Below are 25,988 nucleotides of genomic sequence, written 5' to 3' on the forward strand. Positions count from 1 at the left end.
TCGGTTTGAATAAATGCGCTGATGTTTTACTCATTCGTATAACTGCCGTCAGTTGATGAAAAAACATGAGTGTGTATTCACTGTAATGATAAATTATATATAAGAGAATCGTCCTTTCAGCTCGGAACTGTGAAGCTATGATAATTCATATTTTCATATCAACAGTGGGTCACATGTCTAGTGGGCAGCTGGCTGTGATGAACCCACAGACATGCATCACCTGACTGCGGGTCCCGTTTCATAATGTCTGTGAGCTCACTGGTGCTTCTACAGCCTGGAACTGCTTTCTTACCGCGTTCCTCTCATCAGCCTCGCTTTCAGTGACGTGACTCTGCCTCCCTGCGTCGTGCAACGCCTAGAAAAAGCCAGGGAGCAGACGAGCAGTCAATACTGGATTAGCTTTGACTCCTGTCAGCCTCACGAGAGCTGTCTGGATATGGAGGTCGTTGTCTTAGTGCAAAGTTTCCAAGTTTAGACTGTGTCTTCAGCAAAGCACCCCCACATCATCCCACCTCCGCCTCCGTGTATGCTTTCTTCTCTGCAGACTCACACCACAGACCAGTGGATATTGTGAGGTAATCTGAGGTTTCCTACAGAGACAGCTTTTGGGTTTCCTTTTGTGGGACAATCATCATTGTATGAGTTGGTATCATCATAGTGAAGGGTGGTTTTAGAGCGCATTAAGAAGGCAGTAAATGAACTGTGCACAGGACACAGTTCTACATAGGTTGAATGTTTTCAGTAATGTGGAAAAAAAAAATGAAATAAACCCATGCACGGAGGGAAGTGTGTGTTTTTAAAGCTGTGCTAAATCTACCAAGTACTGATTATTATCATTGATGTCACCTCCTTCATTCTCATTAATAGCCCTTCTTCCCACCATGTATTTGGAAAACAAAAGTAACCTGGAAATTGAGATGTCTCAGGCGTCGGCCCAGGGCCACCAGACCAGGAACAGCCACAGGTCGCCGGAGGCGGTGGCGGGCAACTTTGGGGAGCTGCGTCTGCTGCAGGGCATCTCGGAGAGGAGGGACACCCAGAAGCTGCAGCAGGCCGCCATGCTGCCGTCGGGACAGTGCATCATCCACACCGAGGGCTTCGTGCCCGTGCGACAAGACGACGGGTACGACGGCCACAAGCTGAACACAGTCACAGTCACACAGGGGCAGCAGGCGTACAGTAACACAAACATCCAGCTCAGAGTTTGCTGGTCCACATCCAGCTGCTGTCACTATCATTTACACATTCAGAATTTGCATTATTGCATTAGTCTATTCAAGCCCATAAATGTCCACAACAGCATCACGAATCTGACTGAAACTAAATGAAACTGAATGACTTTACTTGACTGGTTCAGATAAAGACTAAAATTGGAACAAGTAAATGATTTGAATGTGACTTTAACAAGCTAAGTTCACCACTAGACCTCCAGAGGATTAGTTCATGGTCAGTGAGGAGTGCTCAGAAAAACCCCGCTTTTACGCATAAACTTCCTTTAATGCGTGGTTGCTCTGTAGCTACACGTTGAACCCTTTTACATCTCCATCACCAGCTGGTTCGCAGCCGTCCAGGTTGAATCCTCCAGCGGCTCAGACAAGTATCAACCTTCACAGTTACAGTCAGTCAGGCTGCTGCTAATCTGTAGCCTGTGGCCGTGAAAAGCAGCCAGTGGAAGCTGCACATGACGAGAGGAGAGCTGAGAATGAGAAGCTGGCTCTGAAAAGCAGACGATCGGAGAGGAGATTTTACCAAGCACTTCCACCTGCTGCGCGTTTCCTGTTTAATAAAAGCTGCGAGGCGTGATTGCATCTGACAAATTGACAATATTTTTCCGGTTGAGAGATTCACACCTCAGTAGAGGAAGAATGCTGCTCTGAGGACGTCAGCATCTTTAAAATAACGCTGCAAACAATCACAATTGGTGATGAACTACTTGTCTAGATTTGGATTTAAATCCCTGACCTGCTTTTTCACTGCACCTTAAACCAGCACAGCCAGCAGAACCAGCAAAAGAAAGATATTTGACTTTTCAGCTTTCTATAAAGCTCTGGCTCCGATTGTGTTGATGTCACGTGGGGATCTGTTGGAGAGTTGTAGCATTTCTTCCTAGAAATGAGTCTGTTATGAGTATTTTGAACAACGGATGAGCTCTGGATGCTGAGGTGTCTGTAGAACCTTTAGCTCCCACCAAGCACATGTTGAGCCTCACACAACATGGGGCTGTTTTAGCGCTGTCATCCATGTGCAGCTGTCTCCCAACGCGCCCCCCAAGAAAGTATGTCATTATAACACTGTGCAAAGGAGAAGGGGCCCTAAAAGTGGGAGACCCACGGGGTTACTCAGATTCATTTCATTTAGCATCGTTTTGCTTTTACAGCCTGCAGTTTGCTGGTTTCTGCCCCATTGACTTGTCAGCATGGCCTCCGGTTGCATTAAGCAGGTGGATTTAGGGAACTCCAACAGCAAATGCGCACAAGTTGTGACATTCGTAAACATTCGTCCCAGGAACCGATGGAGGAGAAAACACAACTAATTAGAAAGGGAAAGTTGGGCCAATGCCAGGCAGCTACGGACATACTGTAATCCACCCTGATAATCCTGCTGCCCCCGTGTGGCCAACACCCGTCAGTGCGGCTTTAGTGAAATGCGCATTGATTTTAAACACAGTGGTCTGGACCTTCTGTCCTTTAAACACGCAGTCTCTGCCAGGGACAGGCTCTGAGTCATGTGAGGGCAAGTGGAGCAGGGAAAACGTCTGTAGACGCGCCAGAATCCTCTTCATAGTTGTGTAAGCGTATCACGGAGGATTAATGTGTCGGACTTCCCTAATGTAATCTACTCCCTCTCATTGATTCATTGATTTAAAGAACCCAACAGTCAGCTGTCTGCTCTGTCAGACGTGAGATAATCATGAAAGCGAGGAAGTGCGGTTTAGTGAATTATCTCAGCACACAACAGCTGCCACGCGCCCAATCACCCAAATCAAGCATCAATTAACCCACGATACTGGTGCCAGTTCTTTCTATGTTAATAAAGTACATATATTTTAATAAAATCACAAACTCCTTTGACAGATCCAGGGTAAAGACCCTTCAAGATTATAAGATTAGACACGCGTGGGGCTTTAATTTTGGGAAAGATTTCCATCCAACAGCGTTTATCTCGTTGCGTTTGTTTTCCATTACGTAACCATTCGCATGACATCTCTGCTGTTGTCAGAGTAATTGCTGAGATGACAGTGGGCTTGATTAAATAGTGGATTGGGAATTTTTGGGGAATTAAAAAAAAAAACACTCCCTGTGTACGTGGCAGGTGATGTGATTGGTGCAGCTCTTGGTACTGTTAAATCAGAGCGCCAGCAGCTTTAATTGTCTGTGCATTCGAGATTGCATTTTATTTCCTTAAGTCGGAGGCAGATTCCGTGTTTGCGTGCGCACGCGGGAGGACGCTGTTGTTGTGTCAGAGCAGCTGTGACGCTCCCGAAAACAGCAGCATGCACAAACCAGGGAAGCTGCAGCAGTGGCGGGGCGATAAGAGCCCCGTTAATGATGCCTTCAGGTGTCGGGCCTCCAGGTGCTGCGACCCGCAGCTTCCAAAGGCTCTGCTAAACGCCTTCCTCCACTGACTGACAGACGTGACCACACCCCTGATTTTCACACCTTTTGTTTCTAATCTTTTTTCCAGGCACAATTTCAGTGTGGTCAATATCCTGAGAGGAAAAACAAATTCAGCCAACATCACAGAGAGGTCACCCCTGCTGAGATTCTCCCAGGACGACAGGTGAGCATTTCCTCCCAGCCTTGGCCCCGGTACGTAAAAGAGAACCCTAATACGCTCATGATGATGGAATCTGCTCTGAGTGAATTCACCAGAGTCAGATTGTTTGAAGCATGAAGAACAAAACATGTTTTGAGGTGAATGATCGGTTTTAATTTTAGAACATTATTCAGTTCGTTGTTGATTTCATGTTCATCCAGTTCATCCAGTTCTAGTTTAGGAGATTAGTTTTTTTTTATATTTCACGTCCAAAAGTGTCATCTAAGGAAATGGCTTAACTTTGAACATCGCCCCCCTCTGATGCAGATTTATTTGACAGTAGGCCATAATCCAAGAGGTTGTTATTGTAGGTCCTTCCATTTCCTTCCATGAGCATCAGGATCATTTGTGATTTTAGCGGCTTACATCGCAGATGGCCTCCAGTATTTGTTCCTTTCCACAGTGACAATAACCCATGGCTTCTTTCCAGCATAACCTACCTGACACTACATGACCCCAGCTTTGCTGGAGGGGAGGAGCCCTGGGACAACGGCTCCCTGGACCTGGAGAGGAGGTACCGGCTGGGCAGCGAGGTCACCAGCCTGTCCCTGACCCGCTCCAGCTCCTCGGACAAGAGCGACCCGCTGGACAACCTGAACCTCAGCTTCAGACTCACCAGTAGTATGAAGTGAGACTAATCCTAACACAGTAATATATCCTTATTGCCCTCATTTCATTGTAATATCCTGTAGGTCCTGGTAATTAAGGGGCTGGAGACTTGACCAGGGTGAACCTAATAATGGGATAAGCTACATTTGCTTTTCTTTTTCAGATGCTGCCTGAAAGTCTCCAAAGTCGCTACAATCTTTATTATCGTGGTTCTTTGCACTGTAAGTAACTTGTTCTACAAAAAAATAGAAAAAAAATCAAGAACACGCTGTTCTTTGTTTACAGTTAATTACCTCACTCGTCTATAGTTAGAAAACATGAAGGTTTCAGTGCAAACTCTACCGGAGAGGCATTTATCTTATCTTAGCTTAGTTTAGCTTAACTTAGCTTAGCATAAGTGTCCTGACTCTTGGTGAATTTTAATGGCCAGAAGCTCTAAACTTTATGAACAAATATAATAACATAAATAGCTTCACGTTGGTGTAAACAAAATATTAATTAATGACATTTAAATGTTGACAAGCTTATTTTTAACATTGAGTGGTGACTCCTCTCCTTTATATTAGGCTAGGCTAAGCTAGGTGACATGGCTAACTGAATATTAGCACCCACAAAGAAGGAAGTGATGCATCACATGTTCAGCTGAGCGTTTATTGCCTCCAATGTTTTCATGTTTCCCCCTTTTATGAGTATTTGTTGGTTTCAGCTGTTCTTCAGCATGTATCCGGACCGGGACAACCCCTGGAGGATGTTGGCTGTGTCTTCCACAGAGAGTTTCTGTATCCTTTCCCTCTGCATTGTCGACGCTGGCATTTCATGTTAGGTTCTGAAATTAGAAACAAAAAGGAGGGTTGTGTAAGAGCCAGCAGGTCTTTAATCAACACAGGAACTGGGTGGAACATGCTGCAGCTGTGTTGTACAATGAGAATAAGGCCGTGCTGGGATACAGAAGCAAATAAATAGAAAAATAAGGAAAGAAAAATCCCGGGGAATTTTAAAAATGTGCTCAGTCAACATGAGCCCCTATTGGAAAATAATGAGAGTTAAAGTAGATAATCGGCAGGTAAATAAATGTTTTTCAGTTTTGTGTTGTTGTGGACTTAAATGTGTGAAATCCTGTTTTGTTCTTGAACTGTTTAATCAGTTCCAAAAAGGTTTTCTCTTGACACTCCGTATTCCACAGCGATGAACCTGACAAACTTTCGTGACAACGCTCTGCTGAAGCTACAGGTGGGGGGGCCGTTCACGGGGGGCATGATGGACCTCACCAGCCAGGAGTACGTCCTGATCCAGGTGGAGCAGCCGGGCCAACGGAGGCGGCGGACTCAGCAGGTGGGTGCCTGAACGCCTCGTCCTTGCGCTCGGACCTGCCAAGTGCCGATTGGTGGAAAATGAACCTCGCGCTCTTTGTCAACAGGTGATTCATAATTGGACCATTCCTCTGCACAGCGAACGGAGTGACCAGATACTGTTGACGAAAACGTTTGAGATGCTCAGCAGGTACTCGCAATGGGAGGCGGCGCTGATTGGAATGGATTGGATTGATTAATTGCTGTCTTAGCAGCTACACGGCTTGCAGCTCCGCACGCTGTCAGATAAATACTAAGGCCGGTGTGCTATCATATCAAGCCATTAATTATTCAGATAGAGCTGAAGACCAAAGAATAAGTAAATGAACAACTATTACACCAACCTAAACAAATAAACATAATGCACAGCATCAGGAAATAATGTTTAAAGAACGACAAATATATGTAAATCCAGCTGTTGTGTTGTTTTTTTGCCTCATAGTGACCCCATCGTCATTACCATTCAGGCCTTCCTGCAGGATAATGAGGTGGTCCCGTTGTCCATGACCCACCAGTCACTCTACGTCAGTGTGGAGACACAGGTGGCCATAGCTGGAATCATCCTGGCCGGGGTCTATATTCTCATCATCTTCGAGGTAAATGGCCGGTGGTGCCCGAGCTTTTCTAGGGAAGATAAACGACAACGTGGAGAATGTGTGCTCCCTAGTAGGTAATGGGGAACACGCACAGTCCCACAGCAGAGGAAGCTACTGCTTCGGCTGCTCACAAACACAGCGTACATTTAATGCTAAATTTAGATCAGGGCAGTTAAATGATGCTTTGGTGCATCGTCGCTACAACAAAAAAATCTCTTTTCTCCTTCTGCCCCCTCAGCATCAGGTAATAGGGCAGATGTGCCTTGGTGACCACATACACATCCTGACATACTGTAGCTCTGCACAGCTTCAACTGACAGAGCTGCATCGCATGTCACGAATCTGTTTGAAATGCTAACCAATAAAAAGAGTTTATCATAATTACATTTCTTATTTTTAATTTAGTTTTGAGGTCCCTGGACAAACGTCTGTCATTGTTATTCATTTCCAGGCAGTGTTTGGCTTTAATTAGACAGGTCAATCTCCTCGCACATGACAAGGTGTGAACTCACTAAGCTGTGCCAGCAGGGGCATTGCAGCCATGTCAAAGTCAAGAGTGGGCCGCGGCTGATGACAGCGACGCTACGCTCTCCACACCCTCAGCTGTCAGCTGTGTTACTGACAGGTCTAGTGTGAATGAAAGTGTGAGGGATTGTTTTTAAAGCTGAAGAGCACAGAGTGCATGACACGTTCAGACAACAGCGACATGTCATCTGCCTTCAGCTCTGTCGCTCTGTAACTCCTGCACAGGAGGTTTTCTTTTCCTCATTAAGGTCTTTGTCTTATGGGAACCTAACACAAGTCTAATTTGCCTTTGCTCACATTTAGGGTGTTGTGGTTTTCTGAATGGGTTTAAACAAAGGAATCATCTGATAGTAATTGGACATTAGTTTTCTAGGTTTTGCTCCCTTGAGCCTTTCTGAATTTGCATATTCAGAATAAGAAACTAAACTGTCTTGGTTATGATTAGACCCAGTTTACTGATCATTATTTTACTAACAACACAGTAATAAATTTGTAGTAAACTACACAGTCAGCAAATAACCAGTCTTTCTTAAACTTCCTATTACAGCGGCACGACTGTAAGAGGAGCAGCTCTGCTTTGTGCTTATCACAGAAGTCTTAAAATGAGTTTTTCTTGCTCTTTGAATTCCCAGATTGTGCACCGTACGCTGGCTGCCATGCTGGGATCCCTGGCAGCCTTAGCAGCTCTGGCTATCATTGGTGATGTGCGTCTCTTTTTGTTCCTCTTTTGTTTTAGCTAACTGTCAAATAAGCTTAGGTGATGCCTGGAAGAATGACTTCCAATGCAATATTCTGATAAATTTGTCCGTATAAGGACAAATTAAAACAAGAGCCTTTGGGGTAAATGTACCTAACCTGAATTCTCTTTATGTATTTATGTTGAAATACAAATATTTCAAACTCTCTATACAGTATGTTATAAATTAAGATGTTTCACATGTGTGTTAAACAAGAACAGTTAATCTCTGTGTTGCTGTAAATGATAAAGTCTGTCAAATCTCAAGTCTTTTTGTGGTTTCCCCCAAAGCGGCCCAGCCTGGTTACTGTAGTAGAGTGGATCGACTATGAGACACTGGCTCTTCTGTTCGGCATGGTAAGTGCTGTTAACTGTGCTAATATGTTCATTTACTCAACAGAGCACAGTAAATTCTCAAAAACATCTACAGTTTTGTGGATATAAAATCCTGCACCTTCAAACATTTTTTCTTTACTTTAGTACCCTTTCCTTTCCAACACCCGACAGTGAAATCTGCTTCTGTGGAGGCAAGTGAAATTGACAACATAAACCCTTGTCTCCATAGAAGCAAGCATATCATGTCAATTTTAGCATAATATTGAGAGAATGACTTTCTAAGAAAAAGCAGATTCAAGCCGTTCCCTCCAACGTCACAGCAGATCGTACCCATTACACATAATTCTGCTCCATGAGAGATATCTGGTGCATGACCACAGATGGCAGCTTCTTTTGGACAACGTCCACCATCAAACAGCTGCCATTAATATTTTAACTTCATTCTGCAAAATACAACAGAGACTTGTGAAAACTGTTCCAAAACATGCAGGTAATACATTTTAATAAAGACTGCAGTAAATGCATTCCATAGACACTACAGTATAAAATGAATGAATATGGGTTTCTTTTGCCCATGCTTTGTCTAAAATAAATAAAGGAACTTGTCTCCCCTGTCTTCCAGATGGTACTGGTGGCTATCTTTTCAGAGACTGGCTTCTTTGATTACTGTGCTGTTAAGGTGAGTTGACTGTGTGCTAATCGTGACGGGCATGAACACAGTTCAGTTCAGGCAGTGTGATGTATTAATGACAAAGGTTTCCCAGATTCCTTTTGTAATATACCATTTGCGTGTTTACCTTTGGTCATGTGGGACATTGAATGACAGCTCTATGAAAACAGTTGCCCCCTGAATTTTTAAACTTGTCATAGATGCTTTGAGCTATTTCTGAAATTAGCACTGATACGTGACAAGTGTGTAGTTTTTATGTTGACTCCTCTGACATGCCCAAGATTTAACACAGCAAGATGACTGAACAGGTTTTGATGCCTATCTTTACATCTTGACCCCAAAAATACAGCATCATAATAATAGGTTGACGAGAACAACATTTGCTTTGTTTTATGGGACAGTTCACAGAACTAGGTCAGTGCTGAAGTGAGCTCACTCTACTTTTTTTAATGAGAAGCAGAAAATATGCTTATACTGCATGCAGCACTATGCTATAGATGTCACCTTTACTTTCATTATTTCTAGTAACATGTATGTATTTTTATATTAAGTTAATTAAATGACCTGTTCTTATACTGGGTGCTTAATTAGTTCAGTTGTCAGTTCAACAGAAAGGATGAGGCCCACGCCCCTCTCTGCAGTGTCAAGGTGTCCTTAGCATCACAAAAACAGCTCCATTAAAATCCTAAATATTAACTGGACATGATGAAAGAGGGCAAACGCCTTTGTCCTCCAGGTACAGTCAAACCCGGAGAACAGGATGCTCATGAATTTTAAGTGTGAGCTGGACAAGGACAGGCAGTCAAATTTAAAATGCTTTCTCTGAGAGGGGCTTAGCGGCTCTGACACACCCTCCTATTGCTGTAAATCCAGCAGGGGTCCATCCCCTTGAGCCCCTCCCATGGGGCTAAGGCTGCTGTACCTGTAACAGAGGCTTTAGGTGGTGTTAGTGAGTGCAGTGTAAATGGATGTTTGTAGAATATGGCCATGAGTTTTATAAATGACAGGCTTGATTAGTCATTCAAGGGAGAATGGCTTTGAACCTTTGGCCCCACCTACACTCAGATTAACTGAAAGTAATAATGAATTTAAACATTCTCTCAATGGCTCATGCAGTATTGCTTTTGTTTGCAGGCTTACCAGTTATCCAGAGGAAGAGTGTGGCCTATGATCATCATCCTCTGTCTCATTGCTGCAATTCTCTCTGCTTTTCTGGACAATGTGACCACGATGATGCTTTTCACCCCTGTCACAATAAGGTGTAGTAGTTGATTAAGCCACAGGGAGTTTATGGTTATACTGTATGGTGAATAAATGATGCCAGATGCTCTGTCATCCGTCTGCTCAGTCCTTCACATATTAATAGCTTAGTTTGTGTTTGTCTAGTACAGTGTGTAATCATTGTTAAATATAATAGAGAATATAAACACACAAACACAAGCACTAGACTGGCAACAACAGTTTATTGCAGTCCAGAATCTGCATCAGTGCCTCCTCCTCATCGTTGTCTAACTGTCCTGCCCTTGAATTGGATTCGTATGAGCTATTATTAATTTCTCAGAGTCAGGTTTGAGCTGAAAGTTGATTCACGACCAGATACACAAAGCACAAATCTAGGTAACACTGTGCTTTAATTTGTTATCGGTCAGCAGGACCGCTGTCCTATTCAGCCACAGTGTTCAAGGACCAATTGCTTTACCTTCCAATATCCTTTTTTTATTCCTGTATTTATTTCGCCCACCTGTTGCAATCTGATCAGGGCTAAAGGGCTTTTGTGTCCTTATGTGATTTTGCAGGTTGTGTGAGGTGCTTAATCTGGACCCCAGACATGTCCTGATTGCAGAAGTAATCTTCACCAACATTGGAGGTGCTGCCACAGCTGTCGGAGATCCACCCAATGTGATTATAGTATCAAATCAGGATCTGCGCAAACAGGTACAGTGGGCACTCTCACAGCTCTCTTCACATTTGCCCTACTCCACCGCAACATCATCTGACATGGGATCTGAATGTTGAGTATAACAAGTAAAAGAACCCGAATATAAATAATGGAAATCCAGTGAACATCATTTAACTTGGTGTGTGATCATGGCTTTAATTTATGAATTTATGAAGCTACATAAACCTTTGTTTTTTTTCAGGATAATCTCTCCATGTATTCATACATTTGGGAGTTGTGACCTTTATTTGTTTTGATGTGCAGGTGATCCATAAAGATACACAAGCAGCAAATCCAATTTATATTTTTGCTGCTGCCATCATCCATCACAGGAATTAAAAATGCCAAAATGGTGTGACAACAAACTGTAAGACGTGTCTGTTATGAAGTACTGTACCCGCCCAGTGTCATACTGTTGAATGCTTTGCTATTCAGTTTCCTGCATTCTGAACAACACAGTTCCTCTCCTTCCACACATTTCATCATGTCTGACATCTGTGTGGCGTAACACACTCACCTGGTGCGGCTCCAGTCTGCTGTTACCGGCATGCTGGGCCCCGCTGAGGAGCCTTTCTTTAGCATTAGTCTCTGATTAAACTTCTGAGGGAGACAGTGTCACTCCTGATGCAATAATGTGTGAAGCTGTGTAACTCAAGAGATCATTTCCTGTGGTGGATGACGTACAGCACACTGGTTGACTCTTGGGTCAATCTTGTGTCAATGTCTTAGTGCCACTAGGATGTACAGTAGATGTTGCAAAAACTTCTATGTATGTTGTTTGCAATTCATCTTACTGTAGAATGTATTTGTACTTGTTAGTCTTCTTATTTTTGACTGAACATGGAAGTAACTTACTGTACTTCAGGGTTCCTTGTCTTGTATGAAAGCACTTTAACACATGGCTAGAGGAGGGAATCAGACCCTCACCTCCACGGTTGATGGATGACCAGTTTTGTGGACTGGTCTGTGTTGGAAACCAATTTCAAGACGCTTGTGACAAAAGCCAATCCCAGTAAGCAGAGTTTACTGAGCCGTAGGCTGCAGCTGACTGAAAAGGGCATTAAGTTGTTGGCTCCTCTCGTAACCTTCGCTCTTCAGAGGGGCTCACAGGGTCAGAAAGCTGCATCACTCGAAGACGTGACATTTTCCCAGCTGCGTGATGTGACATCTGTTCAGCGCGTGTGACATTTTAGCCTTTGCTGGTGCAGCAGCCTGTGGTCTCCTCCAGTATACAGTAAGCCACACCAGGCTGCTGCAGCCCCGTGTCCAGTTTGTTTTGGATGCGTTTCCGTGGTGACAGAACCCAGTACAACACCGCGGTGTGCTCGTTCACTTATGTCTGGCCTCTGATAAGGACAGCTTGTGCGTGCATGCGTGGCCCGCCCGCCTCTTTGTTTGTTGTTTGCATGCTTGCTTGTTAGTGTCAAGGGGATTTTCAGGAGAAATCCACAGATACTGTAGAAAGAATTGCACAGCAATGAAGTGTGCATTCAGGTGATTGTGCCCCTCATCAGAGTGTCCTTGACTTTGATTTGCACAAGGTAGAATGATGCATATAAATTCTCTTTTTGGTCTAATTTTAATGAGGAACTGGCGACTTCCTGCCAAATGGATCTCCTCCAATCCGGCAGAGAAGTCATTGACACTGGCTCTGAATTACAGTATGGGCACACAGGGTCACAGAGTACAGCTGCAAACACAGATACATGGCAGCGGCAAACACAAAGACTTATGTTTGTTAGTTTGCAGATTTGCTCCTTTGTACTGAACCTTGACAGATTTTAGGAGTTTCTACTTTACAGTAAAACAAAACTGAAAATAAATTAGATTGTGCGACTAACAGGGACATTTATTGCAATCTCTGATCTATCACATATTTCAGACCATTTTATTTATTTATTTATTTATTTATTCTGCTACACAGTTCATTGTATTCTTCTCTGCTACCTTTAGCCTTGGCTTTTGTTGTGTGTTTAATTAGTTACCCTGTAGAGGTCACTATTAACCAGTTTTATTACTTAATAGCTGTGGTTGAATACTTTAAAGCCACTGTACGAGTGAAGGAATGTTAGTTTAAATGATACGTTCTGTTGGCAGCAGACAGCAGACGCTGACACATTTACAGTGATTTATAAAATGCATTGCTTTTAGAGTTGGGGACAGGCTCAGTTGGGGGCTGCTCTTTCTCAGAAAGTAAGAAATGCTACTAGCTGCTAAGGACATTATCACTGCTCCTTTGTGTGTCACTCTAAAAGTCTCAGCTTAATGTCTTTGACTCTTACAGTAAATGTACTTTTGCTACAGTCCTTATCTTCTACTAAGCCTTGATGTACAAATGCTGGTATTTGGTTAAGTCTGTGTTGTCTGATTTCTGCAGGGGATTGATTTTGCCAGCTTCACAGGCTACATGTTTCTTGGAATATGTCTGGTCCTCTTCACCTCGTTCCCCATTCTGCGGATGCTCTACTGGAACAAAAAGCTCTACAACAAAGAATCCATTGAAATAGTTGGTGAGTGATGATGTTCTGTCACCAGGAGTGCAGAGGTTAAAACATTTTTACTGGTTTTAAAAAGACGTCCTGACAAGGATTGACATTTAAAAAATAATAATTTGTCCCAAATCCTTTTTACATAAACTTTATTTTTTTATGCTGTCCACTGGGGTGCTTACAGTAGGATAAAAGATTATCCTGTTGTCATGTAACAGTTATCATTTTTAATTATTAACCTATTGACCTGTATAATACCAAATTAATAGAATGGTCAAATACAATTAAGGAAATGCATGATCTAATATATTATAATGTTTACATTCATGACGACGTGTATAACAACCACTTGTTAAATGAGTTTTAGTGAAGGATTCATGGTGATGGCCTTAAGATAACATTTATGCTTTGCCTATGCTTTTTGAACAAGGTTGGTAAAAAAGGCACCAACCTTGTTCTAGAAATCACACAAATCCCCTTTTCTCTAATGCTGAGCTTTGCTGGGTCTGAATGCAGCATAGGCCGCCCTGCTCAGTAAAACCTGTTGTGATGATCTGATTAAACCACATTTATTAACAGTGGAGAAAAACATTTGGGCATTTTTGGTACATTGTCCAGAGGTAGAGTAAGATAATTTAATAAACAACAATAAAAATCACACGGTGTTTTAGATGGGATAGTAATTGTTTCCTCCATCCAAGAATATGTTTCCTGAGACCCCAGGGACACAGATAATAGCCAAACTAATAAAACAATATTTGTGCAAAATTGTTAACAGTTCCTCCAGAAACAGTCACCTTTTTTTTCACACATTATTGTTTACTACAGCGTGCAACCACTGAGAGAATCTCAGCAGGGGATCATTAAAACATAAACAGCCAAGCCTCAGTCATCAGCACGCTGTTCCTATTTAAGGAGTGAGGAGCTGTGTCTCTACAGAGAGTGATGGAAACTGCTGCTGGTCTCTGCGGTGACCGTTCAATTCTGTCCCGATAGCCCATCTGCTAATCCCACCCTCCAGAGTTTCTGCTTCCCCTACCAGCCTGGGCTACTGAGGGGAGTGTGCAGCCAAATGAGCTCAAAGCCACTGGTAATTGTGCAGATTTGCATACAGGAGTGTGTTTTTTTCATTGACCATCTAGATCCCATTAAGGTCACCTAGCAACCTTCCTGAAATAGGAGGACTCCTACTGACAGCTACACAGGCCTCCAGCTCCCTCAGGCTGTATCTGTGCCAGCAGTGGTGGTCCCTGTACTGGTCAATGCACCTCTGGATGCATTAGTCTCTCTTCGGAGACTCTCAACATATTGACTGAAAACATCTTAATATCCCCTGCGTCAGCCTCCACCGGTTTCCATTGGCGCTGTTACCAACAGGAACAGGTGGTGCCACTGGACTGCATAGTCCATGAGATTAATATGCATCAAGCAGGTGACGCTCTCCTCTGCTCTGTGCCTTCAGAACTCAAGCACGAGATCCTGGTTTGGAGACAGACAGCTCAGCGCATTAACCCCGCCAGCCGAGAGGAGACAGCCGTGAAATGCCTCCTCATGCAAAAAGTCCTCAATCTGGAAAGTCTGCTTCGCAAGATGATGAAAACCTTCCAAAGGTTAAAAGAGAAGCCACAAAAACAGAAAATAGAGCTGTCATTGTTAGGGAGGCTCTCATCACCTCTCACAGTAGTAGTGTTTCTACTGGTAGCAGCCATATTCACTGCTGTCTGCAGGAAATACTGTATGTTCTGTTCTATATGTGTGAGTGGGACGCTATTAATGTGTGAATAACTAATTTATGTTTGATCCTTTAACACAACATTGCAGATAGCAATTCATTTAAGCAATGCAACTGTTATGTGAGCCAACATCCATAGCTATTATAGCCTTATAGCCACTGTCCCTGAGAGCAATTAATCCATAGTAATAGTTTTGGAGTGTGATAACCTTTTTGTTTATTTTGAAAATTATATTTCTCTGTCCAAACAGACAAATCTCTCAGGAGGATAAAAACTGGGAGCAGAACATTCAAGAACTGCAGAAAAAGGTAAGATTCCACATACAGTATCATCTCAGACCCATGACAGACAATAGACAAGCTACTGGATCCCATGTTGCCAGATGTTTGAAGGTTTCTGTTGCTGCTATATACACATAAAACCTGCTTGATTTTCTGTTCTTCACAGCACAGAATAACCGACAAGGTTCTGTTGGTGAAGTGCGTGTCAGTCCTCAGCGTGGTGATCTTCGTGTTCTTTCTCAACTCCTTCGTTCCCAGCATTCATCTGGATCTGGGTGAGCGCCGCACCATCTCATTACTGCTGCTCTTGCAGGATACGCTTCATTGTTATAGTTTCTGTCATGTAATTATGAAAGCGTTCCTTCCTCTGTCTTTGCCTGTGAAATGAACCCAAATAATGGGCTGACGAGCGAACGCAACCAACAAATTACATAGAAACTAAGATGCATTTAGACCCGTTGCATTACAGCCATTCATTTGCTGTAATTCCAAACATTTGTTGATGAATAATGTTCCGGACAAATCTCATTCTGAGACCATATGTGGCCTAAATTCTTTTTTAATCTTGACGAAGTTAGGGCACAATAAATCTTAATTGCAGACAAACAACACATTATATTTAACTGAACCAGAAACAAACAAGTCGCTGTCAGGCAGCTCTGTGAACCTGATCTCTCAGAGTGTGAATATGAGTGATACAGTAGACAATTACCTGTATTGTTCCCATATTTAATTTTCGGGTTTGATACCACATCAGCACATGTGGCTGGCGTTTCATCAGTCCGATGCTCGGGACTGATGTGAGCTCAGCACATGACCTCAACGGCAGCTCATTAACGCTAGCACTGTACCTAAAGGAGGACGCCTGTCGTCTCAGGCAGCCTCCCTTTGCTACCGAGGCCCCTCAGTCGCCAAACATGCACGGTTAATTACAGGCGCCGCTCAGGTTGCCGCTCTGTGACATTTATTAAATGGGAATGACCCCACAGCAGAGCGTTGTCTGTCCCTGCGGAGGGACGGGCGCCCGTCTGAACACGGCTCTCATTAATGCTCGCGGGTCACAGTCAGCGTTGACTACCGCCACATGCCAAGTCTGTTCATTCACTCCTGTTCTAAAAAATGAACCTCATTACATCTTCATTAACTTCTCAAAGTAAGATTTAATCTCAGCCTGATTATTACCTGGTCATTTGATCTTTTTAATGTGTCTGTGTGAGTTTCATCTGCAGTTTGGTGAAATCTCTTTTGTCCCTAAACAGATACCAGTCATAAAAATGATACAACACAGTGATAGAGATGATGCTTTTTGGTGGACAGAGACATGTCCATTATTAAGTTTTCATCTTTCATCTTATCCGTATGCTTATTCTTATGATTATACAGTATGATTATAAACCCATCTTTGGCTTTGTCGTGACTGTGTGTTGCTTTACTTTTCTGTGATGAGCACATTTCCAGTCTCAGACACTGCTGTCATGTGTATGATAGATGAGCCTACAACCAACCTGCCTGATAACTCTTTCTAATTGGAGACCTCCTTGTGTTTATGTGCTACATCCTGATCCTGTTCAGGTGACAGCCTCGGGGAACAGGAGTGTAGTGAGGCCTGTGTCCACATGCGTTTGCCTTTGAATGCTGCACAGATTAACAAACACTTGTGATGTGTAGCTGAACATCTGATGGAACAATGACAGCTACACCTTAAAGGTTATGGCAATGAGTAACAGTTATCTAACAGTCTAAGAGTCTGTCTCTGGCTCCAGTCTTCCCTCGCGTCCGGTTTCTGTGTCTGTCATTGCTGTTTTTTCTTCACTAATTCTCATCAGTTGTGAAAATATTTTCCCAAAGGCCTCTTTTTGTCAACAGCCTCTAATTGTAAATATCAGGCTGGTGCCAGCGTTTGTTAACACTGTAGAAATGACATCTTTTTGATAATGAAAGTGTCATCAAACCCACTGAGACACAGCACACAACAAGACTTTATTCATCATATCCAACAAGTACCACTTCGTTGTGTGCTCTGTTTATTAGATTATAGCAAATCCAAACCCTCAAACAGGACAGACTTCTCCTATTAGTATAAAGCAGGCATCCGCTGTGTTGGACTCTGTGCCTGCTGGCTAAAACCATAAAAGATGTTGTAGGGGGAAATGTCAGGCCTTGTTTTCTGTTCTCTCTCTCAGGCTGGATTGCAATCCTTGGTGCACTGTGGCTTTTGGTTCTGGCTGACATCCAGGATTTTGAGATCATCTTGCATCGAGTGGAGTGGGCAACATTACTGTTCTTCGCTGGTCTCTTTGTTTTGATGGAGGTATTTATAACTTTCTACTTTTAATATTTGACCGGTAGATTGTTTATGGCTTTTAAATAAATTTAGAACAATTAGATGCTCTATGCAGTCAGTCGTCGGGTCTGTTGACTGTCACTGGGCAGATACTGCATAAATAATGTTAATGTGTGTTTTTCACACGAAGCAGACAATCACAAAGCTTTAAATCCTGTCTCCACTGAGATACAAACACGTGATTACCACCAAAACTTTTTTTTAAAGTACATTTAACTTAAAGTTGCCCAGGTTTTGAACTGCTCCTCTGTTTTTAGCAGATTCTACTCCGAATTAGTACAATGAACTTGAATTTAATACAGTAATAATGGCACAAAACTCGGGTATATTGACTCGTTTACAGTACACATGATGTCCAGGTTTACAGTGAATGAGTAGGTGTAGGTTTTCTTGTCTGTGTCAGTGATGATAACAAGCATAGAATTATCCTAATCTACGTAATGGCAGCTAAATATGAAGCAAATTGTTTTTCTTTTCCTGGTTTAATTGCACCTATAACTAACTGTATTTCACATTTTCCCTTTTAATCCTCTCTTGATTGTTTTCTAGGCTTTAGCGCAGCTGCAGCTTATCGACTACATTGGTGAACAGACAGCGCTGCTGATAAAAGTGAGTTTCTTCCCACCGCTAATGATCATCTCTCAGGACTTCATACAGCTGACACAACTGATTATCGTCCACAGATGACATGTTACTGCATTCTGTGCATATTGATCCCTTCGATCTGCACTGCTCTGATTCAGTTATTTCCTTTGCATCTTATTCCTGTCAGCAATTGAAGGAGGCCAGAAGTCATTTGCATCATGCAAGTGAGGTGTTTTTTACCGGAGAATTGCACCAGTAATAGATACGTCAGCTTACGTTTAGACTCTTGGCCTCTGTTTGTCAAATAATCACACATGACAAGCGCTGCACTATTTGTAGATTTTGACCCGCTGGGTTGAACTGCAACACCTTTTCTCTCTAGATGCAGCTATGATAGAAGGAGCTTCTGACTCCTTGAACCTGGCTGTGCATATCTAAAAAACATGACACCACCAGCACCTGTGTCTCACCACACTTTCACATGACCCCTGTACATCTTCCCATCCTACACTCCAGATAAGAGGTTTTCAGTCAAGACTGAAAGTAATTGGTGTGTTTGATCTAAATGAGTGACAGGGCGACGCAGGGCATGTGCATCTATGAGAAAATGAAAGTGGCACTCATTGCTCTTATTATCTCCTCTCTCAGGCGGTGCCAGAGGACCAGCGCTTGGCCATAGCCATTATTCTGGTGATGTGGGTCTCGGCTCTGGCATCTTCTCTCATTGACAACATTCCGTTCACCGCCACCATGGTGAGAGGCATTGGTGTGATGTGCTAATGCCACACTCCATCTTATCTTTGTGTGATATAAAGACTAGATTTAATTGTCATTCAAATGACGACGACTGTGTCCACTCAACATTTACACGCACAGACTGAAACAGAAGATCAGACTGCACAATGCAATAATACATGCAATAAATTCAGACATTGAGTTCCTCTGCTGCTGAAAAATAAGGATTTTTTTGTAGTTTGTGTGTCCATGAACTGTTTCTGACATGCAACACCTCATATTGATTTACCCGGACTTGGACTGAACTGAGATCAGTGTTCCGAGGGGTGCCAGGGTGCACCACAGTGAGAAAAGGCCTGACAGACTGAGCCATTGCCCGCCGTGTTTGAACCATCGTATTTTGACCAGCCAGTCCCTCTCAACAGTGCTTGGTGGCTTTGCTGTTTTTAGTGCAGAGCTGAGGAAACGTACTGTAATTGCTGTATCCCATTAGACTGAGGCGGCATCTCTGCTGTCATGTTGTCCCAGCTGTGAGGGTCACCCTGAATGTGTCCCCAGCCGACCACATTGCCACATTCTGTCCGTCTCACACTCACACCTGAGATCACATCACGGAAGAGCACACAGACACACCTGCATTGTTTCACTGTATTTGTGTGTATCACCATCCCCTGTTTGTTCCCACTGAGAGTTTCCTTTTCTAACCAGGGGCGGACAGTTTTGTGGCTGTGAGAATTTTCAGTGTGGTCCTTAACACAGACGTACTGTACACACAGCAGTGCCACTAGCTGGAAGTCATGTAACATCAGCAGCAGAAATTCTCTGCTGCACATCACATGAAAGCCCAGATATTTCCTTTGTAGACCCAGGTTTATAGTGAAGGATACCATGTTCTGCTACCGTGGATGGGTTTCAATCAACATCAACATCATACCACAGATGGAACCATGTGTTTGTCTATATTTGTGCCTGGATGATGTTGAAATCAATCCAAATGTTTTTGAAAGCTCTGCATAGTTGAAGTCGTATGAGTGTCCTAAGTAGCTTATAAGCTTAATTGATTGATCGATTTTTACAGTAGTCTCTCTCTTTACTTACAGATTCCAGTTCTCATCAACTTGAGTCAGGATGCAGATGTAGACCTGCCTGTCAAACCTCTCATCTTTGCCCTGGCTATGGGAGCCTGTCTTGGGGGTGAGCCTCTTCCTATCTTACATCTTCATGTAATAAATTCTAAACAAAAGTTTTTAAATAGTTTGACAAGTGCTTTTGGGCTAAACACACAACAACCACACTGCCACCGGGGACAGATTATCCCTGTTTAAAGGTTGGGGTCTCTGTCAGAAGGAGACATTATATGCTTGGGGTGACAGCCACATTCTGAGCAGCTGCGTCTCTCCCTGGTCAGGCTCTGTTTTGTGTGAGTGGCCCGAGGCCTTTCAGACCTGCCTCACTCAGGCTTTACCGCACCCTTCAGCGCAGTGTGGCTCTGTTTAGACGGAGGGCACACAGGGAGCGAGCGGGAGCTGTCACAGTCTTTCAGTTTACTCAATTGCATTGTGACAGGTTCTTATCGATCGGCAGTGTGATGTTGCCACCGCCCAGCTTCATTCCCACACTGACACCATTTCAGATGTCGGCAGTATCGAACGGAAGGATGGATACTCACACTGACTGTCAAAGTGTAGCCTACAGTAGATTAAAAATAGTCAAACTGTCTCGAAGGTTAGGGCTAACAGCACTGAGAGAAGGGGGGGGGGGCGATTTAAAGATTTCATTAATAAATCATTTTTAATGCTGTTTTCCCGTCTGTGTAGGAAATGGCACGTTGATTGGCGCCTCGGCCAACGTTGTGTGTGCAGGAATCGCTGAGCAGCACGGTTACGGCTTCACCTTCATGGAGTTCTTCAAGTAAGCCCTCCTTCGTTATATGTCCACGCTCAGCGTCCTGGAGTTGAATTTCTTGCTCACAGATTTACTTTCTTTCTAGTTAAACTCTTGGCTTGTGCTTTAATGTGAGTCCTGTACCATAGGCTATACGTCCTAAAGGGGTACTCACACATTAATGTCTGTCATACAGTATGTTCAGTGGGACGTGCCAGAGTTGCCTCAGAACATTGAGAGTAAAGCCAAAAGAAGCTTGATTCAGGGCCTGAGTTAAAATATTCCTGACTCCCCACAACTTCAAGGAATGAAGAGGGTTCATGAACTTTCCAAACTTTGGAAGTCACACCTTTCTGGCAGAGCTCAGAAGGTGTTCATTACCTGAGGAGCCAGTGATTCCACACGAGGAGAGATGGCTTGGGAGACCTGCGCAGAAATCGATGCTCCTGCAACCTTTTGGAATAGGGAACCTGCAGCAGTGCATTGTAGGAATTCACAATGACAACCCCACTTAGTGTCTTTTTCTAAGGACAACCAGTGAATTGACCTTGCTGAGGATATTACCAGCAATCTACCCTTCTGTTAGTGAAATAACGCCAGGAAACAGCCTGGCACGTTATAGTCTCTCTAGTCTGACTCAGTGAGTCACGAAAACACACAAGCTGCCAAACGTATGCGCGACTGATTGAATCAGTGGTGAGTGAAACAATTGCAGAGCGCTTGATTCGAGAACCCTTCAGCAGGTTTTCAAACCAAACCCAAGTGAACGGAGGAACTGTCATTATGTTTCGTGCAGAATGGTAGACTGCGTCTCAGGTTAGCACCTGCTCAGTAATAGTTTAGATTCTGGTGATATAACAGCCTGATTCCTTTGCAAATGCGTTGATGGAGAAGTGGAGTTGGTCACTAATGGGGGGAACAGAATGAATATGAGTCTGATTAGGCTAAATATGTCGGATGATTCATGGCTTTGCTACAGTAGGTTTACAGGACGCCCTGATGAAAACCATAGAATACACTGATTTCTTTTGGGATTTTATGGGCTGGGTTAATGAGGACACTGTTATCCTTATGTTTACTTGTATTAATTATTAAATGCTGCTTCACCTTCAGTGGTGTGGCACATTTACACGTCCCTACTCCGTGTGCCATGCTCCACCTGCAGCCACTAAAACAGGGTTTTTGTGCTCCGTATCAAATGTTCAACAGGGATAAAAGTTGTGTTTAAAGCATCTCCCCTAGAGGTTTTTCCATGTTGTTTTCCAAGCACAAGGAGCAGAGGTTGTCAAATCCTGGCGACTGTTAGTGCGAGGAAATAACAGCCGCTGGTGACCACAGGCACAGAGAAAGAAGCATTTCACCATTTTCTATTGGCTCTTTCCTCTCTTGTTAGCCTCTTACGGAGCTTTGAGGCACCAGAGATTTAATTGGAGGAATTAATCAGAGTTATAGTTATTGCACTGATTGACTGAGGATTGTCTCCATGGGATTCTAATGAAATGGATAAGAACAGTTGCAGCCTGTCAGATCTAGTTGTGTCACACCGCAGCCCTGTTTACAGTTGCTAGATAGAAGCATTGCTCTCGGCTAAAGCTCTGCCTGTAATTGGCTGTCAGTGGCAAGGGTCACAGCTGTTCAGAGAGACAGGTAAGGGGGAGGGGGGTCTGTCTGCAGTCAGCTGGGACTGACTATTGCTGTATCAGGTGGTTAAATTCAGGGGCCAGATAAGGCCACAGGGAATCAAATGCCTTTTTGGTAGAGCATCACAAAGGAAAATGCGTGGCCCTGAATAGCTCAGCAGTGTGTTGGTATATCCCTGCTGCTTCCTGCTTGTCTCTAGACACTGATCAGCCTCCCTCCTCAAACCATTAACCCAGGGAAACATGACAAAAGCTCCTCCACTGTATAGCTCCATAGAGTATGGGCTCCTCCTAGCTCTCGCAAATAAATCATTTTTATAATAAACCACTCTGCATCAAATAAAACAGAGAAAAAACATTAAACACATTGGGTTAATATAAAAAAATAAATAATGGATGATACAGTATACTTTACAATCATGTGAAAACATACTCCATTACCAGTTAATGTTCTGCATTTAAAATGTATTGAAATATATTTACAATATTAAAAAGAACTAGCTTCAACAACTTACTGTATAAATAAATAACTGAATGCACTTGTTTCACATTTGGGTCATTAGAAGAACAATAAGGGCTATACAGCAAGAAATATTTACACTACTGTACCTTTATGACCACATTTCTATTAATTATTTAGATTTTCCTGTTAATGATTAAACTGTTTATTATTTATTGACAAGGCTATTTACCTATCTCCTATTCTAGTGGATTTGGTTCAGGACGGAAGCCAGGAAATATCATTATATCATTTTAAATTTTAACACTTAAATCTAAGCTTAGCAAAGTTAGCCTGTGACTACAGCACAGACTTGAAAACCATTACTCAGGTAGTCATCCTGTGCTGCCACACTGTGTGACACAGGTAATATTCCCTCAAACATTCCTCAAACAGCATTCACCTGCACAATAGGCTGCAGGTGTGTGCAAAGAAGGAACAACAGCATAAAGACAGAACAGAGCAAAATCACAGTCGCTCAGATTCTCCTCTGCCTTGAGCGTCATGCCGCCATGTTGCCTACTGAACAGCAGTTCAAGCATCGTCGCAGGGAGCAGTGGCTTCCTGTGTCAAGCATGCATCCTTCACGGGGTTTATCTAAAGACAGGAGCTGAGATTGCATCGGGACTTTCAATGAGTGCCTATCATATGCAATTAAATCAGTGTGTGAGATCACAAGGCATGATGGGAGTTTTTGGACAAGGTGAACCGTTCTGTGCTGTGCGGTGATAACTTTTTCATCTGGCCTGTGTCCCTTCATGCTGCGCCTGTGATGGGGAAACGGGTGCTGCTCAGCAGAAAGGGACTCACTCGTGTGGAGGTGACCTCCACTTGTCTGACTATGATAACAGTTTAGAGATAACTTCCCACGTCCGTCTTGAGATGTTCATTCCATCACTATACTGTAAGCAGTCTCATTTAAATGTCTTGTTTGAAGGCTTTGATCTTATGGAGCCATACAGTATTTCACATTTGCAAGTAGTATTAACAGTTAAAAGCTGCCTGGAAATTACTGTGTTTCATGATAATCTATCTGAAAAATGAGATCATCTATAGCCAGTAGATGTATCTGTATTGTGTTAATCATCTTCTGTTACTGTGAGGCTTTAGAATGTTGGAGAGCTATTGTTGAGTCCTGTGATGATTAGCAGAAGTTAGTGGAACAGTCTAGTCATCAGAGGCCTGACCTGATGTGGCTGCAGGCTAAACGATATCATAAAGAGACCAGCTCAGTGCAGAGCAAACATCCAGAACCATGGTGGAAAGAAAACTTCTCAAACAGCTGGAACACAATAAGTGACGTTACTTTTATTTCTCAATAGCACATAGTGACAGAGTGACAGGTGAAAACCTGTTGAGTTTCTAACTGCATGCGTACTGTGCACATTTCTAAAAGTCTAGAGCAAGCAGCTCTGCCTCTGTTGCATTCAGGCACTGGAGGTGTTTTTGCAGTTAGCGATATGTGCTAAAGGTCTCAGTGCGGATAAGCATCCATGTGTTAAAGCTGCTTCCAGGTTAAGGCCCTAAAATGCATGATTGCAAATGAGACGCCGTCTGTAAGTGTAAATGTTTTTCCTTCTGTCACTGTAATCACCAACTAAACCTTGACTGGACCTCATGGACAGTGACTGTTTCTGCTTTTGGTTGAGTAGCTTGAATTCTAGTAAGATCACACAAAGTCACAGCTTATTACTGCATTTAAGAGTCTGGGACATTGTATTGTTTGTGACCTTATTCTATAAGAGAGCTACAGGTCAAAAGTAAAAAGTTCGAACATATTCTATATTATTATATGTATATTACAAATCAGTGTCGCGTACCATCAAAGGGATTTTTAGTCAAACTACTTCACATAGTTTCACTGTTAGCTTAGCACAGGAGCTACGCCCACAGTATGTGGAGGCAGACAACGTGGAGGGGACAAGAAGTGCAGTCTTAGGAGCAATGGCGCATCATGCAGTCTTTGAGTTGGTTTCAAGAACGCCATTATTATAATAAGATAAAAATGAAGAAATCCAGCAAATCTCCTTTAGCTGTCTTTAAGCATCTTTGTAGGAGCTCCTCATGGAGATGAAACCTTTGATATGTAAATAAAAATGATCACTCTGACCTTTGTAACCCAGTTCACCTGAGAAACTTTGACTCTGTTCTAATTCAAATGCAGCACCGTGCTGTGATAAAATCATTATTAATGAGCTTAGGTGTTGAACTCACCTCTTTGCGTACTAATTACATGTCATCTTGCATATTAGATGGCAAAAAGCATAGTTTTGTTCACGTTAACAAATAATTAGTATTAATTATTGGAAATATAGGTGCATGTATTGACACCGAACCAAAATTACATAATTAGTTTTTACATTAACATTTTCAACACAGACTGTTAACAGTTAATATGCTGGACATTTTACAGTAAATTGTATATTTACATTTATCGTGCTTAGTACAGTAGAAGGGCAAAGGTTTAGTAGACTAGTGGATTCTGTATCTTTTTCCATCTCCATCATCTTCATGCACGTACTGTACAAGTATAGTATACAACAGTATGAAGGATGCATTGCAACCAAGCAACCAACAAATGGATGAACCAGGTGTGGAAAACAGAAAATAAAATATGGAAACACATGTGCTGTGTTTTTAAAGGACACATTCAAAGAGAAGGTAAAGCATGACTCACTGCCCATCAAAGACTGATCATCAGTGCAAACAAAGAATAATAATTTCAAGAGACATGTAACCTTTTGTTTGTCTCTAAAAGTCAAGTTTGCCCAGTTAGCCTTGATATTTCATGTGATTGTCTGTGGGGCTTGTTTCTGACCTGTGTGTACCACGGTAGTTAATATAATGGAATATAAATCAGCCTAATGGCTCTGTCCCACAGAAAACATTAGAGCGTCTGCTGCTGAACCCAGTTTCAAACCAGATGAACAGTTGTGTTTGTTGTTGGTCACGGGGCGAACAAACAGACCATTACCCTCAGCCTATTCTAATAATGCTGAGCTGTAATAATAATCAGCCCGGCGTCTGAATAAAAATGGTGTGTTATCATGTTGTCAGCGATCTCAGCGAGAAGAGCTCCATGCAGAGCTAATGAGCAGTGTGTAAAACCATGATCAGTGTGAGCTGTGGCAGCAGAAGGTGGTTGTAACTTATTTATTGACTTAGCCTCACCGTTATATTAGCAGGCAACATCTGCTCTAAATGGTAGTTTAATGATATGAC

General features: G+C 42.8%; 1 protein-coding gene across 1 annotated transcript in view; it reads left to right on the top strand.

Moving 5' to 3' along the window:
* oca2 (oculocutaneous albinism II) overlaps nt 1–25,988 on the top strand; it is a 28,568-nt gene that overhangs the window by 1,103 nt on the left and 1,477 nt on the right. The window contains exons 2-23 of the mRNA XM_029148519.3: nt 868–1,123; nt 3,685–3,780; nt 4,247–4,444; nt 4,589–4,646; nt 5,132–5,204; nt 5,609–5,757; nt 5,843–5,925; nt 6,217–6,370; nt 7,528–7,599; nt 7,923–7,988; nt 8,590–8,646; nt 9,772–9,896; nt 10,434–10,572; nt 12,954–13,086; nt 14,528–14,675; nt 15,049–15,106; nt 15,246–15,354; nt 17,263–17,390; nt 17,973–18,032; nt 18,657–18,761; nt 19,844–19,937; nt 20,561–20,654. Of these exons, the coding sequence (XP_029004352.1) occupies nt 882–1,123; nt 3,685–3,780; nt 4,247–4,444; nt 4,589–4,646; nt 5,132–5,204; nt 5,609–5,757; nt 5,843–5,925; nt 6,217–6,370; nt 7,528–7,599; nt 7,923–7,988; nt 8,590–8,646; nt 9,772–9,896; nt 10,434–10,572; nt 12,954–13,086; nt 14,528–14,675; nt 15,049–15,106; nt 15,246–15,354; nt 17,263–17,390; nt 17,973–18,032; nt 18,657–18,761; nt 19,844–19,937; nt 20,561–20,654 (2,441 nt within the window). The 5' untranslated portion in view covers nt 868–881. The remainder of the gene's footprint in view (nt 1–867; nt 1,124–3,684; nt 3,781–4,246; nt 4,445–4,588; nt 4,647–5,131; nt 5,205–5,608; nt 5,758–5,842; nt 5,926–6,216; nt 6,371–7,527; nt 7,600–7,922; nt 7,989–8,589; nt 8,647–9,771; nt 9,897–10,433; nt 10,573–12,953; nt 13,087–14,527; nt 14,676–15,048; nt 15,107–15,245; nt 15,355–17,262; nt 17,391–17,972; nt 18,033–18,656; nt 18,762–19,843; nt 19,938–20,560; nt 20,655–25,988) is intronic.

This window comes from Betta splendens, chromosome 4 (assembly GCF_900634795.4).
Source record: "Betta splendens chromosome 4, fBetSpl5.4, whole genome shotgun sequence".
In the NCBI taxonomy this organism is placed as follows: Eukaryota; Metazoa; Chordata; class Actinopteri; order Anabantiformes; family Osphronemidae; genus Betta; species Betta splendens.